This window comes from Columba livia, chromosome 6, assembly GCF_036013475.1.
Source record: "Columba livia isolate bColLiv1 breed racing homer chromosome 6, bColLiv1.pat.W.v2, whole genome shotgun sequence".
NCBI classification, from domain to species: domain Eukaryota; kingdom Metazoa; phylum Chordata; class Aves; order Columbiformes; family Columbidae; genus Columba; species Columba livia.
Window position 1 is genome coordinate 1,936,689 of NC_088607.1, and position 18,235 is coordinate 1,954,923.

Below are 18,235 nucleotides of genomic sequence, written 5' to 3' on the forward strand. Positions count from 1 at the left end.
ATTCTGTATCTTCCCCAGCTCTTACTTATATAGGAAACTTAAATGCTATGAAAGTGCAGCAGCCGCTGCTGTGGCCGTGGAGCATTGAAACCACATACACTGCAGAATATTTACGCATCGTTAACATGAAGATAAACATTTTGGTAAAAAAAGCCAAACATCTACATGCAGCTTACAAATAAAATGCCATTAGAAAGCAATTGGTAATAAGCTGTACAAATTAGTGATCGTGACGGGGTGGCAGCAAGGTCACAAGACAAAGGGGAACAGGACAACAAGCTGGGACACCCAGTTACGTCAGGATCTCTCATGTAAAACAGTGGGCTGGTTGAGATCATATAATGAATCGTAACTCCTTGGCAAATTTGAGCAGAATTTGCACTCCATTTGTTGTCCAAAGACGAAAAGTCATGTCCGGGCTACATATTTCTGTACAGTCCAATTATACCATCAATAGCAAAGACAGAAGTCATAATTTAACATGGAATAAAACTAACTCATAATTAAGGAGTTTGTTGCCAACAAAGAAAAAACTATCATATTAAATAATCACGGATGAAGACTGTGTTGCCCAAGAGCTAGGGGGTCCCCAAAACTAATATCTAGTCGTTACTGGTTTGAGTTTTAACAAGTCCCATGGAAAGGAAAAGTCCTAATGCAGTTGTCTGGATTTGCAAAAATAAACTTACAATATTAGTCAACACTCCTTAATCACCATTGAAACACTTGCTGTAAAAGTGCGTACATAATTTTTAATAAGAGGAAGTTACACTCTGTAGCACTGAAAAAATACAAATTTAACTGCCCAAATGACCACAATGTATATGTGTGCATAAATATATATGTACAGCAAGACTGCAGCGCCTTACTGTTACAGGGTTCAGCTGTGTATGTAAATACACAGCAATTACTCTGATACCAGACGAGAGTTTAAATCAAATGAGACTCAGGTTCAGGGGAACTGAAGACAGACTGAAAATGGAGAAAATCCAGCAGAAAAATTACTTTAATATTGGGTAACATTTCATATTCTTATCACCTAAACCCACCAAAGTCTTGATCTGCTCCTTCCCGCGCTCTCCGCAGAGCTGAAGCCAGGACCAGCTAAACAGAAGATAATGCAACTAGGCATAACACAATAAAAGATATTACCTTCACAATGCATTATTGCTGCCAATTATAAGAATCACTTCAACTTAATTTCAAAGGCACAATCACCCTCAACTGTAAGAGTCTCTTTTTTAAATTTCAAACAGTATTACATTAAGGCAATAACTCACCTCCCAGCTATAATATCAGTCTCCCTTATTGCAAAAATACATTTCATAAATACTTCTCATCGACAAGTCAAGCTAATTCCGGTTAATTTTATTGTATTTTGGTGCTATCTCGCATTTGTGTGCAATTACCTTTATCATTTTATTGCCATGCCAGAAAGTAATCAGAACAATTATTTGAAAGAGGAGGTGTATAAATTCTAAACCACACTTGCTGGCATTTCTGATAAAATAGCAGCTTTATCTCAGCAAGTGGCAGGACATTGGATAAATGAGGCACCCGGCGAGCGCAGCTGACCCCCAAGTGCATTGCACAATATCAGGAGTGCTTCAAAAGAAACTTTCCTGTATAATCCATCATTCTTCATAATACCAAAACAGCCATACCTGAAGAGCAGGAGCTGGAGAACAATAACAGAGTAAATCTAAGCAACAGGAACAAAACCACCAACAGCGCTACTTTTCAAGCTGAAGGAGCATCAGGAATCTGAACCTGCTTTGAGACAATTTCATTGAAATTTTTAAATTGAACAGATTTAAACAAATGAGGCAGCAAAGTGTATATTAAGAATTCACTAAAATCCAAACACATCTACAGGGAGGTACCACAAAAAACAGACTCGTACAAAAATACAAGATTACAGCCTGGATCTTCCCACCACTATCAATCTTGGGTTTATTCAGGGCAACGTGGCCAAGCGGTTCATAGTATTAACACAGCACAAAGCATCACAGTTAGTACAAGAATCTGCTTACTAAGTTTAAACTTAATATCTACAAGAAACCTGGAGAGCAACAGAATTACATTTAGAATTGAATTTCTCCTGAAACAGAAAAATCACCACAATGTCATAAGCACACAAACCACCCCTAAACACAGAGACATTCCCAACGTGGGATCACACACAAAACTGCGTTTCAGCCTCTTCCACACACACCCAACATCTTCGGTCACCGCAACAAATCAGCTGCAGAAATCAGGGATGGATGGGGAGACAAACACGGCGATGGTGGAAAACGTCCGTAAGTCCAGCTGCTTTCAGAACCCATTTTTCAGCAGCCTGCCCCAAAACTGCTCAGCACATTATATTCGTAATACTTTATTTCTGTAGAACATACACACCAGACATATATTGGGTCACACCAATGGGTGGTTGTGCTCAAAGTCAAACTGTGAGCTCTTCACACACAATAAATATCATTAAAGAAACATGAGCTACGTGATATATTTAATACGCATCCAGAATGGGGGAAAACTGCCACAGATAGAGGAACCGGGGCTGTGTCTGCACAACCAAGGCTGCGAGTGGGAGAAACTCAAAGGTTGGATCATAAATTACTCATTACGTGCCACTTGCTGCCTGTGTCGCACCCAGATTGGAGTGAGAGGGAACCGGAGATTCTTCCTATCATGCCCGATTGCGCAGAAGACAATCAAATATTTCTCTGCCATTATTTCAGGTACCTGCTAAATGTTTGCAACTGGAAGATACATTAATATAACTAAAGAGATGACTGTTTAACAGAAAATAGCAAAGCAAGAATTTGTTTTCATGAATTTCTTCCTCAACCATTCCATATAAGAAAGAACAATTTTATTTTGTTGAACAGAGATAGAAAATCTCCTACAGAGGGGCAGAAGACACAGAATATGCTGCAATACTGCTTTCTAAGCCACATTATACAGATTAAAACCACAAGAGATGCTACTATTAAGATATTTGTAACAGCGGTAGAAGTTTCCAGCAGGAATAGTTAGGAATGCAAGTTTGATCGTACTTGGAAATACTTTCCTAGAGAAGCATTTCTAATGGTACAAAAATACAGTCCAGAGGAAAAAAAATGTATTCATATCTCCAAAGCTCATTTGAATTACTTGAAGAATCTGGTTATTGACTAAAAATGTGTTAATGCTTTTCAGTTAATTGTTCCAAATAGTTCAATAAACAGCCATATTTTCTCATTTTACTATAAAGTTCCTGACCTACGCATACCTCATTGAAGCATCCAGCCTCACAATTCAGCCTGTTAATAACAAACACCCCATGGAAAAACTAACAGGAACTGCAGACGCAGCATTGTCCTGTTCCTGCTCTGCCATGGGGAACGTTCCACTGGTGCTGTTACCAACCATGACAGAGCTGCAGAGATTTACAATGGAGCATCAACTGTGTCAACTGGGTCCGTAACACTGACTGCTGGACACCAGGGAAAACACAAACCATGGGACATTAACTGCTTTGCAAAGCTGGACCTTCAATACACACCTAAATGCAGGGGTATTTTCCTAACAACTTACTTTTGGAACAAGCCTCGATGCCATGGTAGATGAGAGGCCTCCACCTGGAAGGAAAAAGAGTTCTCAGAGTGAGATTCAATTTTAATTCCACAGGAAGAACAGTACATGTCAATAGCATCATTTATCTTATAACCAACTCTATCAGTTTTTAAATGAGCTCTAAATTTCAGTATATATAATTTCAAAAGGCAGTTTGATTTCTTTTTAACAAGCATCCAGGAATTTTAGCGTTCATTAGGTCATCTGCTCGTTACGAGTTAAACAACAACAGAAAATAATCAACAGATGGTACATTGAGACTTCTTCCATAACAAGCACCACACAGCTCTGATCTTTTGGAGAAGAACACCTTAAAAGTATTAATTTAAGAACTATTTGTACAGGCAGTAATGTACTTCCAAGTTACTTCACAAATTAAACAGCCTTAAGTGATTTAGGAAATGACACATTGTGAGACAAAAGCAAGCGACATATTCTGGGTTTAAAAGTACAGATTGCAAAACACTACGAAAGCACCTAAGAAATGTTAACTTCAATTATTATCATTCTAGACTATATAGTTCTTTATATATCCTTAACAAAATATACAACAGGTTCTTCTTTGCTCTCCCCTTTGAAATAAACAACAATTGCTATTTCCTTCATATTTAGTTAGTTTCCCCGCGCCTCCTTTTTTCTTTTGGGTGCTGTTTAGCCAAGATCACTGGATCTTTGTGAAGATGTGCTAGAAACGTGACTCTCTTTAAATGGGGAGACTCTGCCCCCAACTCCCAGCACCTCAATGGGAACCGTCCACGTGGGTCAGGGAACGCATCGCCCCATGGAGATTCCGCTTCGCACACCACCCACCTCCTGAAAGAAACCATCTCAACATCTGAGCCTTTCATACACCAAACCCCAAAGCTCAAGAACTTGAAGCACTTCTGAACTACTTACAGGAAAACAGTGATATTGAATCGTGTTATTATATCAAGAGTTTAAAATTAACATCTTGAATAATTAGTATTTTAAACGTACTAACAGTCATACCCTTGCACGGTAGGCATTGCAAAGATCGCTTATTCTATTTTTAAACGGGAATAAGCCAGGCAGATGAGCAAACTAATTACTTAAAATATCTGTGACAGAGCTAAAAATAAAACAGCAATTTATTTCTATTGTCAGTTCGAAGCTTTGACTTGCAACACTTGCAACACTCGGCTTTTCCAGATTTTTCTGAAGGGTAAAACTAGAATATCTGCCTGGAAAAGCAGATTTGTCCAGCGTTACCATAGAGGTGTCCGTCCCATCGCTCTGCAAGAACTGCCACCATAACACCCTGGGTAGGGTGGTGGGTACCGAGGGGGTCCATCAGCACCTCGAGAGGGGAACCCCAAACCTTCCACAAACACCCACATCTCCTGCAGCCACCACTTGGTTCAAGTCCGGACATTTCTACGGAGAACTGGTATCAAGTGCTAATTAATTACCATTTAACAGTTAATTATGCTCCTGTTCCCGTCTCCCACCGGCTGATCTGACAGCACAAGCTGCTTTGGATGCTTTTGGATGCACTTGCTCCCCGCTTTCCATTGGGAACTCAAGCGTTTGCAGGACGGCAGCTGCTCGGGGTGGACGAGGGTGAGGGAGCTCAGAGCCCTCAGACATCGCTGGGACAGAACCCACCAGGAAACTCCCCTTTTCGTAACACATTTCTGGTTTGTATTTACTTGCAACACAGCCTCTCTCCCTGTTTAAGGAAGAAATGGCGCCACATGCCAAAAATCAAGCTAAATTTTGGGCTGGTGTTTTAAATAGCACCTGATTTGTAGTGAGGACAGTAGTTTAATTGCTAGCCAGGTTCCAGATGATGCATTAACGTTTATCTAAATATCCATAGGGATGCTCACATACTTTTAGGTGCAATCCACATAGAGTAAATCCAGATCAGTCACCAAAAATTTCTTCAATAGTTGTGGGCAATTCCCCTTGACACTTCCTCAATGCCACCATCTGAGAAGCAGGAGTAAAGATCCCCAACCTCCCCACAGTGCAGGAGAACTCTACACCCAGCCGTGTCTGCTCAAGTCTTCACAAATGGTATTTTTGACCTCCTGCACCAGGGAACACAAACAGACTCCAAGTGCGAGCACATACAGCTCACGAGGGATGAGATGGAGAAACCAGTCCCAGCTTTGAGATTGGACTTTGAGGAGAATGGGAAATGGTTTCCAGCTTCAAGAGAAAGGATTCTCACCAAAGGACCTCAGGAGCAGGACCATTGCTCATTCCATGCTGACAAGTGCCAAGAAACCATGCAATACACAGGGGGAAGCCTCCAGGACCACTGAGACCTTGGTGAGGTTGGTGGTTGAGAAGGACAAATTAACCAAAAAGCTGCACAGTGCATAAAGAAAACTGAAGAACTGATTAGTATTAACAACCTATTTCTGCCCCAGGATGAGCTCAACCATCTGCTAGTCCAGAAGGGCTTTCCCCTGACAACAGGTAACTTGGGCAAAGCCCAAGCCGTGGTGGTTAGAAGATGACCTGCAGCTAGATGGGAAAAACCGTGAAAGATCGCTGCTATAACTCAGAGGGCTCGGAAACCCCAGAGCATCACTCCAAACTGCATCTCGGCCTTGCCAAGACACTCTTGTTGGAAGACGGCAATATATGTTCCGCTAACTTCTTTTCACACTGAGGTAAAGGGCTCCCCTAAGGTTGAGTTTGAAGATAAGAACCCCACATGTCTCTTCTGAGTGGCACAGGCATCGCCACGGATCAAATCCAACCGCGATACTTCATTCTGCATCCAGAACCTGAGACACCAGAATCACTGGATCAGTCTTAAAAGGCTGGAACCTTATTGTCAGCAACCCTTTCAGCAGAATGGAAAACTCCCTCCTGCATCTGCAGAGGACAGGACGAACTGAAGGGATCAATTAGCAGGCAGAAGTGAGGGAAAAAGAAATGTGATCCCACCTGGAAGACACCCAGATGCCTCCAAACACTCAGGTACAGCAATAGACCAAAAATGTAAAGAAAAGTCAGAAGTCACACCAAAAAAATCAGATCGTTAAATGCGATGAAAAAATTCAGCCATGTTTTGTTGATAGTCTAGAACAGAAGCTCTTGGGTTTTAAGACACTTTCCTGTTTACTTCGATAGGACCACAGTCTGAACATCCCTGTGATGGCAGCACCACACTGAGAACTCTTAGATCCATAAAGAGTATTTTCCTCAGTTCATCAACTTTTAAACGCTAAAGCAAGATTCTCCTCGAAAGACAAGTCCTCAGGATCCTCAGAACGTAATGCTCTCTGGTTTCAGTACTACAATTTAAAGCCGGCTATTATATCAAGTCAGTATATGAATAAAATTCCATATGAAAACATTTAAAGTACATTAGATTTTTTGGTCAAGATGAAAGACTGAAAAAAACTCAAGCAATCTATTCTAATTGGGTTCCCATGGTAACTGTACAATTGGGTTTTTCAGTATAACATCCCAAAGGCCCAATGCACACTTGTAAAATATACTTCAAACAGCCTGAATTGTTTTTACATTACAGCACTCCCAGGAAGATCAATTACTATACATCCCCACCCTAACTATTAGTGGCAGGAGATGTTAACACTATTGGCCATATTAACATAAGTCATGTAAAAACCACCATGTATCACCATCATTATATAAAACTAATTACACACTTCAGATTCATCAAACATGTTCCGAGTAATAAACCAATACCAGCCTTGTCACAAGATCATGTTTACTGAATGTTAGAAATCAACCCCAAATATATGCCACACCATTTTTCTTCTCACATTGATTTCAAGGATAAACAGATTCAATCATTAATAATTACATTATAAGATGACCCATCGGGTTAATCATATTCTTAGCAACTCTCACTACGGAGTCAAATATAGCTGCACAAAAAGACAACGATAAGGATTCCAATCCAGCCGTGTGCATTGCCGAGGATATAACACAAGGTGCATTCACCAACATGCAACTCGTGTAATTGGTGATGAGAAAATATTATTGGTCTATTAAAAAAAACAACACACCTTGCAAACATTTCTAAGCCCGTTTCTCTCAGATGAAGCACACACCTTGTTGGGCTCCATTTCCCTTTCCGAGAGCACAACCCTGGCTGTGGATCCAGCTCATCCTTCCACCCAACAGCTCAAGCCAAAAACTAGAAGGAGATGACAACACACACCCACTAAGTAGGATGCTAAGCCTAAAAATTCACGTATCTTCAGGGGGAAAATGAAGTTGTGGCCAGTCTGAACAAAGTCAACCTCATTTCTCAATCAACTAACCAGAAATCTTGGTGCTTCATGGATTAAAGTTAGCAAATAACCAGAAGTGCAGGAAACCGCACGAGATATTTCCCTTCCCTCCCCGCATTGTATCTGATCACACTAAACTCCAATGGAGCAAGATGAAGGGAAAATGAAGTTGCGTGAATTGCTTCTCCAGGACCTTGCTCGGAGTCTAAAAACGTGCTGTCAACATAACCAACCCGCTGCCGCCAAACAAGGCTCCGCATTTCATGGGTAGTTTTATATGCTGTACGTTCCATCTTATGGTTTTCATACGTGAAACCGAAAAATTAATCTGTTAACAGGGCCCTAAGTATACTTTAGATGTTTATTAAAAAGTTTAACTAATTAACAGACCTTCTGCACACCTGAGTGTACAAACAAGCAAAGATAATGTTATTGTTTGCATTGTGCTGACTGATCTAGAGCAGCCGGATAATTTAAATATTACTGACTGATGATTATGCGGCAGCAACATTGACAAGACGGCACCAACACCTGCTATCTGCTACCACCGGTTACCTGGGGAGTCACATTTGCACTTGGAGCATGTAGATGGCACGATGCAGAAAACAAAGCAAATCCAACTTCAGCGGGCTGCGCTGCCAATATACGCTACTGTACTAAAATAACTTCATTAATCTGATCAGAACGCACTAAAAACGTGGCATTTGGATAATAATTAAAAGCTGAAAATGCACCCATCAGGTAAAACCAGAAGCCCGTCCCCTCAGTATCCCGTCCTCAACAGCACCAACAGCGCGTAAAAAGGCAAAGCGCCGGGTGATTTTCACTGGGATACCATCACACCTCTCCAAAAGAGCAGGACTCAAACTTCAAGTCAGAAGTGGGATTTCTGAGCCTAAAATCAAAGTTGGAGCCCAAATTCAGCTCCACGCTGGGTAGGGAACATCCAGCGCCATCTGAACCGCCACCTGCTGCTTTTCCATGGGTGCTACCAGTAGAATTACTCTTTTTTTCTCCTTTATGAAGCTGCTCGAGGCTCCAGGTCCTCAACCTGGAGCGGGTCCAGAGAAGAGCAACACGACTGGTGAAGGGACTTGAACGTAAGACCTATGAGGAGAGGCTGAGGGAGCTGGGCTTGTTTAGTCTGGAGAAGAGGAGGCTTAGAGGTGAGCTCAGCACTCTCTAGAACTACCTGAAGGGCAGTTCTAGCCAGGTGGGATTGGTCTCTTCTCCCAGGCATCAGCAATAGGACAAGGGGGCATGGGCTTAAACTCTGCCAGGGGAAATTTAGGCTGGAGATGAGAAAGCAATTCTTTGCAGAGAGAGTGGTCAGGCATTGGAATGGCTGCCCAGGGAGGTGCTGGACTCACCGTCCCTGGAGGTTTTCAAACTGAGATTGGACATGGCACTCAGTGCCATGATCTAGTAAACGGACTAGAGTTGGACCAAGGGTTGGACTCGATCTCTGAGGTCTTTTCCAACCCAGTCCATTCTGTGAACCAGTAGTGCTATTTCATTGGAAAGCAGAGGGGAAGTCGGAACCTTTGTTTCAATGAACTCCCCTCTTCCTCCTCAAGATTATAGGTGACTTGTTCAGATCTAAGTGTTTTTAATCACCTCCAGAAACCCCATTGCATCAGGGAAAGCTTCAGCTGCACATCTAAACTTTAGAAGTGACCTGAAATGATACCTGAAATTATTTGTACCATTTAATTTGGCATAATATAAATCAAAATAGATAGATAGTCTTGACAGACATTAGGACATGGTGTTTGTGCTCTGCTGATATAAAATAGTAAATAAGGAAACAACTTGAAAAAGGATTAGGAAAAAGCATCAAAACAGTGACATATTTCCAAATAAAGACTTTCACGCTACTCAACGGCCATAAAAGCCCAAAGCCACACAGGCTTTATTGCCATTCAAACACATTTGAGTTTTTCAGTGGTAGTCTGGCCCACACAAGTAGATCATCAGTTTCAAAACTGCATTTTGTATTTCTGGCAAACACTTCAGTACAGGTTTGGTCTGGTTTTCTAGTTCAGTTGCTCCTCCAGCCTCATACTGAACTCAATGTTGGCCCAAACACTCCTGTGCCAGTGATAACATTAAACTTACAGGAGGCCAAACTTAACACAGGAATTTCTCTTGCATAGGGAGGGTTTTGCTCATTCTACCTTCAGATAAACGAGCAGAGGTGTAGAACAGGGACCCTCGCTGCTGTCAGCTGGGGTAAGGAACTCCAGAACTGCAAGTCTGCAGTACGGACACCAAACAACCCTTTGGCTTTTTATTATGGCATTAATGAAGAAGTTAAAGTTTGCAACACCAGGCAAGGCACGGGCTGAAACCTGTCACTACCCAAAAGACTTCAAGCCTCCCCAAATTAAAACTTCGTCCCACATTTTCCCATTAGTTATGTTCTCTTCACCAGTCCAGATATCTTTTGAACACTCAGTAAACTAGAGAGTTGCACAATCCGTCAATAAAGTAAGCGCATCTTGAACTACCGTCCATATGACTCAATTTGCCAGTAAAAACTGCCACCAGCACTGTGCTTGCAGAAAAACGTCCATAAATGCATTCTTGCAACTGGCAGATCGATGTCCATAATAAAAACAAAGAGACTTCACAAGTGCTCGCTCTTACGAGTTGTGCGATCGGCGGGACGCGCGTCCAGCTTCACCCGCCAACTTCTGGCAACGGGCGACCCAGAGCAGGCTGGGCGCTTGCTGACTCCACGGGGGTCAAACAGGAAACCATCCAGAATTTAACGTATTGTTCTGCAAAATTATAAAGCGCAATATGCTAACAGCTATCACAAGCTGTGAGGGTTTTTTTTTTGCCACTTGGCAGAAAATCAGTTTAATTTAGGTCAGGTGCAGCCCAGGGAGAACAGCACAGTCTCGAGGCTGATGTTAAACACCCCAACAATTTGTTTCCATGAAACAGCACCAACACCGGCTGGAGCATGATGGGGTAGAGCCAGCACACCGAGCTTTAATGCATACACATCAGCTGCTCTCACTTCTCCAAGACCCTAATTACGTGGGAAAAGAACACTACAAAACCCACCATCCCTGTCTTCCACATGTTCTCCTCTGGATTTTTCACACTAACAGTTTCCCCTGTCACTTAAGGCAGTTTAAACAGAATTTCTCTGGGTCAGCCTTTCCATCTTATCCACACTTCCCGTAACAAACTTCATGTTTTTTCTGCACAAGTCCTTAAATTAACCATTCAAGGAAACCCCGATAACCTTCCCAAAGGGCATGAGCTTCTCCTCCAGGCTACTACCCCTTTAGTGATGCCATTAACTGATTCTCTACATACGTTAAGCATTAACAGTGGTGACAAGTTAATTACTGAGTTATCAAGAGATAAAGTAGTCACGGTAACACAAGTTGCAATATAACTACAACAGTTTCCTATAGAGCTTCTGTTCAGTTGCTGGTGTAATTGGTGTAATTAACTTGTCATGGATCAGAATGCAGATAGGAATTGCTAAAGCCACCTTGCAGGCTCACATGGCTACATCTTTTTTCCCCCTGGAGCTTGAGGCTTTTGGTAGAATTGTCCAGATTTGGAACATCTCTGTTTGAAAACAAAGCAAACACAACTTTAGGAAAAATTATGTCAAAGCATTCCCAAGAAAACAAATAAGCATCTTGGTCTATTTCACCTAAGTGGATGTTTCTAGGCAGAAGTATTCTGCGTTACAGGGGTGGGTTTTCTGCACCAGAAGCAACAAGCTTTACAGACATCAGAGCAGCCAGACACACATTAAGGAATTTATAAGATTAATCAAGCCAGCGGTAGAATTGTTCAAGAAGGCAAAAGGCCCGACCCCAAATCAGCGCCTGAAGCAAGACACTGGCCCCTCCAGAACACAAGCCTTGTCTTCTGCGCAGGGGAGCGCAAGTCTGGACACAAGAATTAAGCTGTGACAGTCAGTTCTAAGCTAAGTGTTATGCCCCAGTTCATAAAATGGAAACACTGTAGAGATCCCATCTTGCCATTTGGTACAAACCCCATTACACAAAAATATGATGCAACAGGTTTATTTGGGAGTTGGAGTGAAAAAAGAAAAGCCATTCCTTACATTTACTTTGCTTTAAAAACTGTGTTTAGTTACAATACTATATGTATTTTACAAATAGTTTCAGAGCTTGGCTTTCATGTCAGCAGCAAAAAGGCATTTTTACATTAGTGCCAATTTGACACGCACTATTTTACCGCGGTTTAACGCTAATCTGATCTGACCACCGGCTGCTGCCCCCCCAAGAGCTGCGTCCACAGACACCAAGAACCAGCTCAGCTCCCCCAGCAGCCACCAAAACGCCTCCCCTGGGCAGGGACAAGGGGCAGTGGGTACAAACTGGAACACAGGAGGTTCCACCTAAATATGAGAAGAAACTTCTTCCCGGTAAGGGTGGCAGAGCCTGGCCCAGGCTGCCCAGGGAGGCTGTGGAGTCTCCTTCTGTGCAGACATTCCAACCCGCCTGGACACCTTCCTGTGTAACCTCATCTGGGTGTTCCTGCTCCATGGGGGATTGCACTGGACGAGCTTTCCAGGGCCCTTCCAGTCCCTGACACTGTGACTGTGTTTGTGGGACAGGTTCAGCAGCTCCTGCCAGCTGGGGTTGAGCTTTACAACCAGCGTTTCCCTGCAGCCATGATCCCAGAACCCCAGCCTGGTTGGGTTGAAGAGACCTCTGGAGATCATCCCATCCAACCCAGCTGCTCACACAGGTCAGTCCAGGGGGTTGAATGTCTCGGAGAAGGAGACTCCACAGCCGCTCTGGGCAGCCTGGGCCAGGCTCTGCCACTTCAAAATAATTAAGTTTCCCTTCACGTCCAAATGGAGCCTCCTGTGTTTCAGTCTGTGCCCGTTGCCCCTCATCCTGGGGCTGGGCACCACTGAACTGAGTCTGGTCCATCCTCTGACACCCACCCGGAGCAGTTTACAAACATCGATCAGATCTCTTTGACAGATCAGATCTCTTCTCCAGCCTCTCCCATCTCCCGGGGCAGCTCCCCACACACCGGGACCACGCGGGGCTGCTTCCCCTCGCCGGGAACGCGGACACCGGGAGCAGAGCAGCCCCCGCGGTGCGATACTGAACCCCGGCCGGCACCAGCACAAGGGCCCGCGGCCTCCCAGCCCCGCCACGGCTGCTCGCAGGCCCCGGGGAGCGGCGCTGGCACCAGGCCCGCCCGGGCGGCAGCTCCGCCGGCTCAAGCCCGGCACACGGCCCCGCCGCCCCCCGGCCAGGCCCGCGGAGGCCCCGGGAGGATGGGGAGGAGGAGGAGGGAGGGCGGCGGAGAGGCCGCCGCAGCGTCCCCGGCGCCGCGGGGGTGGCTGCTCCCGGCGGGGCGGAGTCGCTCGGCAGCGCCCGTGGCCCGGAACGCCGCGGCGGGGGAAGCGGCCCAGCAGGCCCGGCCCCGCGGCCTCGGCCCGGCCTGCAGCGCCAGGCCCCGGCTCCAACCCAGCCCGCAGGCCCAGGCCCTGCCCCGGCTCCAACTCCAACCCCCAGGCCCGGCCCCGGCCTCCTACCTGCGCTGGGGCTGCTCTGGGCCGGGTTCCGGGCTCTAGAGGCCACCCCGCCCCCTGGTCCCGCTGATAAGGCCGCGCCAGGCGGTGCAATCAGTGGGTGATGCCGCCCACCTGCCCCGGGGCCAGCACCGGGGCACTGAGGTGGCCAGAAACGCGGATTTCTGGAAAAGTCCGTGACAAAATAAGCCTGTGGGCACTCATGCGGGAGGAGTCAAGGTCCTCGGGGTAGTCAAGGACCTTTTTTTTTCTTTCCTTTTAAGCACTGCTGACCAAAATCCACCACATCAGGGAGCAAAACGCAGGCTTTACGGCTGAAATGTGTTTTTAAACATTTCCTAGGCTTGTTTGCAAAGTTACGGCTGAGGGTGGGGATTGTGAATTAGAGCGGTTTGCAGAGGGGAAGCGTCTGGCAAATACAGTTCCCGAAAGAGGAGACACGGAGCAGATAACGGAGTGAAATGTCCGAGGAAAACAGACTGGAGGGCGAGCTCTATTTCAAATAAAAACAGGACAGAAAGTGCCAGTCAAGTTTGCAATAAGAAACCATTAATTTTCAAGCTAGGTAATCTTTCGCTGCCTGAATCTTAATTTATTAGTCATGTTGTGCGACTCAGAGGCTGTCACGAAATGGGAGGATCTGCTTGGGAACGAGCAGAACACTTTTTTTAAAAGTCATTAGAGATTTCCGAAAAGCTTTTTCATAGAGAATGAACACACTAAATAAAACTGCATTGAGTTAGTATCAGTGGGTTTAATCTGAATCTCTCTCTCTCTATATATATATAAAATACGGTCCAAGATGCAGAAGTTTCCCCAGTGTAATTAAGAACACCTTTGCGATAGTTGTGCTTGGTTCAAGATTAGAAAAGGGCGTGTAACCGCTGTGTAACGGTACCGAGACACTCCTGCTGGTTTTCACAGTAATATTTTTAACATGACACTTAGTTTTCCCATTTGCTTTCTGGGCCGTTAACCCAGAGTGTCCAGGAAATGTAAGCAAGGCGTGTTTACCACTCTGTCTGCCTTCCTTTACTGTCTACATGGGCAAAGCATTGGCCAAAAGTCACTACTTAAGTTGTTCTCAGGTGGTAAAACGTCCAGAGCTTCCACAGCACCCTGCTAATTGCAACCTGCAAACAAGAGAGAAGTGATCTGTGAACACGTGTGATCTGTGGAGGATGAACTACAGTTCACATAAATGGTTTAACAACAAGAAATCAAATTCAGATCTCATGATAGGAACGGTTTATCAGGGGAATTTCATTTAAAGCAGCAAAGAAACAGTATAGCAATAAAGGGAAAGTACACAAAAAGGTGTTGCATGTTTGTGATAAGTTACAACCAGTTACAGCCTTTTGGTTCACGTTTCCTGCTTTATGCAGAGCTCACCTCTGTGACTTGGCTTTGCAGGAGCTGTTGCTGGACAGATGATCCAAACAGTTGTGTAACTGCGATGCTGTATGCCAACGAGAGAGAATGGAGCTCTCCAGGAGTTCTAATGAAGCCTGGATTTAATGGACAATTAAAAGGTACTGCCGTTGCACGCCCCATATTAACGCAGTGTCTTCTGTGAAGATGATCTCACCCCTCAATAGAAGATCTCTTCACATCAGTGAGCTCTGGACTGGGTGGGATACCCTAGAGATAGTTTTTATTTTAGAACACGAATATCAGACTTCTAAAACGCGGATTATTTCTTTTTCGCAGACATTTAAAAATCCAGTATGGTGTGAATTAAAAGGAAGGAAGGTGGAAATTTCCGCAAGAAGAGGTGGATCTGCTGCTTGGCAAAAAAAGCTCAAACAAAAGCACGTTTATAAAAATACTGTTCTGAAGACCCGTCTCTGCAGTCTTCCTTTTCTAAACAACTGTCAGCTCTTTTTCTGCCCTCTCATCCTTCAGGATATCGATACAGACGGTGCTGAGCAGTGACGTCCCCGAAGGACAGCTGTCCCACTGCCGACACAGGCCAGCGTCACCTGAACAAATACCTGCAGATTTATGCGACCTCAAAATATACAGGACTTGTTAACACCTCCCAAGTATTGGTGAATGTAGTGTACCGGTTTTAGCCCTTTAGAAATCTCAGTGTGCTGTTCTATCTCTTAAAAATGAATTTGTTTTATTTTTAAAATATTAGAATACCAAATTAAAGAGAAACAGTGCTAAGCAGGATGAAATCTTCCCTCTGTCCTGAGAACCTTTTCTCAAAAGCAGCCAGTTCCTGAAACTTTCTCAGAAGTGGAAACCTCCTCAAAATATGTATTAATCTTTTTGGACTCCTCTCCCATGTTGATCTCCCTATTGCCTGAAGCATGAAAATTGATTATCTTTAATTTGATTTTAGTTGGTGTTATAACAGGTTTGAATAGAGAAAGTGAAATATCCAGACATTCGTAAACCCGCACGGCCTGGGTTGTGGCAGTGAGTCCACAAGTTGTCTGTTCACAATATCAAGAGTTTCTCTGCACTGGTTCTACCTGCACTGCGTTGTAACTCAATTCAGTGTCATATACTCCTGGTAGCAAATGAGGCGGAAAGGGTACTCCTCATTCTTTTTCACTCTTAATTACGACCATCTTATTCAAATCCCCTCTAATCCTTTTGCTGTCCAGATTTTCATCTTTGTTACTTTGAGGAGGCACCATTGTAACAACTGAACTTCTTACTTTCCCCCTAATTTAATGACAAGAGCAAGACTGAGGATACTGTTACTATTACAATTATTAATAGATGTATCTCTGATCAATGACATTGGTGTCAACAGAACATATATATTTCTGTATCTATTTATATAGATATATATATCTATATATCTCCCCCTTTGCCAGACTATTAAATTATCTATGAGAGCCACTAAGTCTGAAAATCCTCCCTAGGAGTCTCCAGCATTCAGCTGTGACACATCCAGTCCAGTTCACTCACACTAAAGCTTACGGTGAAATTTTCACCACACTGATGCTGTAAGAAGATAGAAATTTTCTAAAATGGTTTTCAAGTCGTGTCCCATGTCTTTGTTCTTCATTCAAGGCATTTTCTTTCGGTTCTTTGCTTTATTTGTTATTAATTCTGTCATGTATAAGACATTGTTCATTTGATGCGGTGTGTTCAGGTACGGGACGGTGTTTTCCCGGGACTGGAACATCTGTCTGCAGTTGTGTGCAAAATGCCCTTCTAGTGACAGAGAATTCACCTCCACGTAAACCAAGGCTTAAACCAACACATGAACCTCAGAGTAAAGAATGTAATGGGGTGAGATGGAGAACTGAAAAAAACGGTTTTATTACAGGCTTTGAGATGTGAATTCACAAATATTTCAGGCTGGATTGAATTCCTTGTTAAGGACTAACCTCTGAGAACATCGACTTTCTGCAACATCTGCTGTGGAAGAGACTTGGGCACCGGGGCTGTTCCGACCCTCTCGCTCGCTGCAGAGAAACAGATGGAGTCTCGGGGAAGATGTCAGATTGGAAATCGCTCTGATTTGGACCTCACTTGTAGTTCTTTAATTTTCCCCCAGAGAACGTCGTCAGGTTGGAGCACAGGCAGAATATATTTTTGCCTTTGTGTGTATGTGCTGGACTGAGCCAGAATCTGGCCCCGATCACTTCCTGTGCTCCGGTGACCTCTCGGCATGAACCTCCTCAGCTGTGAATCAGTGCAGTAACGTAACCTTGTATTATTTCACTTGAACATGTGAATAACTCTTGCTTTTCACATTTCTAATCACCAAGAAAAAAAAGAAAAATAAAAGCTGAATGAAACCAGAAACTCTGATTTCGTTTGCCAAGACACTTGCGTTTTCTCAACAGCGGGGATGTGTCCTCCAAATTGAAATCTGGAAAGTTCACGTCAATACGGAGCGAGCTATTTGATCTGGGCATGTTATGTGCTTTAATTGGCCCTGAAGGACAGCATGTGTGTGTGTGGATGGGAAAAGTACTCTGGATCTGGTTTCAAAATAGGTTTTTAAGAATAAAAAGCATATCTTATACCATACTTTTGCTTGCTGCACATTATAGGAGTTTGTATTTTAATTGGTGCCAAATGCTGAGAAGCACACCTGGGTCCCCGGGAGGTGGGTGAGCACAGGAGTGTGCCTGGGAACTTTAAAGAGTTAAATGTTGATGATCTGGGATATGATCTGTAGGTCAGAAAAGAGGTCTGGGGTGGTTCTGAAGAAGTGTGATTTTCCGGGGCTCGTTCCTCAGTCTGGATAGGAGCAGATTGGAGGTTTGAAGCAACATTTTTTGTAGCAAAATACAGACACCGATAAGAATCAGTGGGGATGGCACATCATCGCCACTGGCAACTGAGGTCACTGAAAAACGTCACTGCTTTACTAAAAGTATCCTCCTCACATCACAATTCGATCAGTCTGTGTCTCTGCAGTTCACCTCCACAATTTGTGAAATTTGGAGGAGCCGAGATAAAGGTCTGCACGTTTTAAATCGGCATCGTCTTTGAAATAATGTGTAATCCCTGCAAATAAAGCTCTTTCTCTCCCTCTTCCTCCAAAACATTCTCCAAGCGTGTTTGATTCCACTTTCAAATATGGAAGCATGGACTCATCTATATTTAAAACCCAAAAAGTAAGTCCGGATACATTGAGCAGGAATACAACTGGTTCCTGCACCGGGAGAGGAAGGAAATTGGGTGGTTCGAAGTGTAGAATTACTGGTAAGTTAAGAAAATGTATGTTAGTAGGCAAACCGCTTTCAGGGCTTGCGAAGAAGCTTGGCATTGGGAGAAATATGGTTTCCTGTAGTCAAGGTGCTGGGAGTTGTTTGCCAGCCACTAATGCCTGTAGGGAAATCTC

General features: G+C 43.9%; 1 protein-coding gene and 1 long non-coding RNA gene across 3 annotated transcripts in view; one reads left to right on the forward strand and one right to left on the reverse strand.

Moving 5' to 3' along the window:
- Nucleotides 1-13,733, reverse strand: part of MGMT (O-6-methylguanine-DNA methyltransferase) — a 154,105-nt gene extending 140,372 nt beyond the window's left edge. The window contains exons 1-2 of one of the 2 annotated variants that reach the window (XM_065066713.1): nt 13,417-13,733; nt 3,577-3,620 (exon numbers count right to left, since the gene is read on the reverse strand). In XM_065066713.1, coding sequence (XP_064922785.1) covers nt 3,577-3,600 — 24 coding nt within the window. In that variant the 5' untranslated portion in view covers nt 3,601-3,620; nt 13,417-13,733. Of the gene's footprint in view, nt 1-3,576; nt 3,621-11,373; nt 11,397-13,416 lie in introns of those variants that run through there. The other variant, XM_065066714.1, reaches the window with a different exon arrangement.
- LOC110364226 (uncharacterized) lies at nt 12,420-17,910 on the forward strand. Its single transcript, XR_010473357.1, has 3 exons — nt 12,420-12,611; nt 14,827-14,945; nt 15,124-17,910. It is a non-coding gene; the product is annotated as an uncharacterized LOC110364226 (long non-coding RNA).
- Nucleotides 17,911-18,235: the final 325 nt, after the last annotated feature.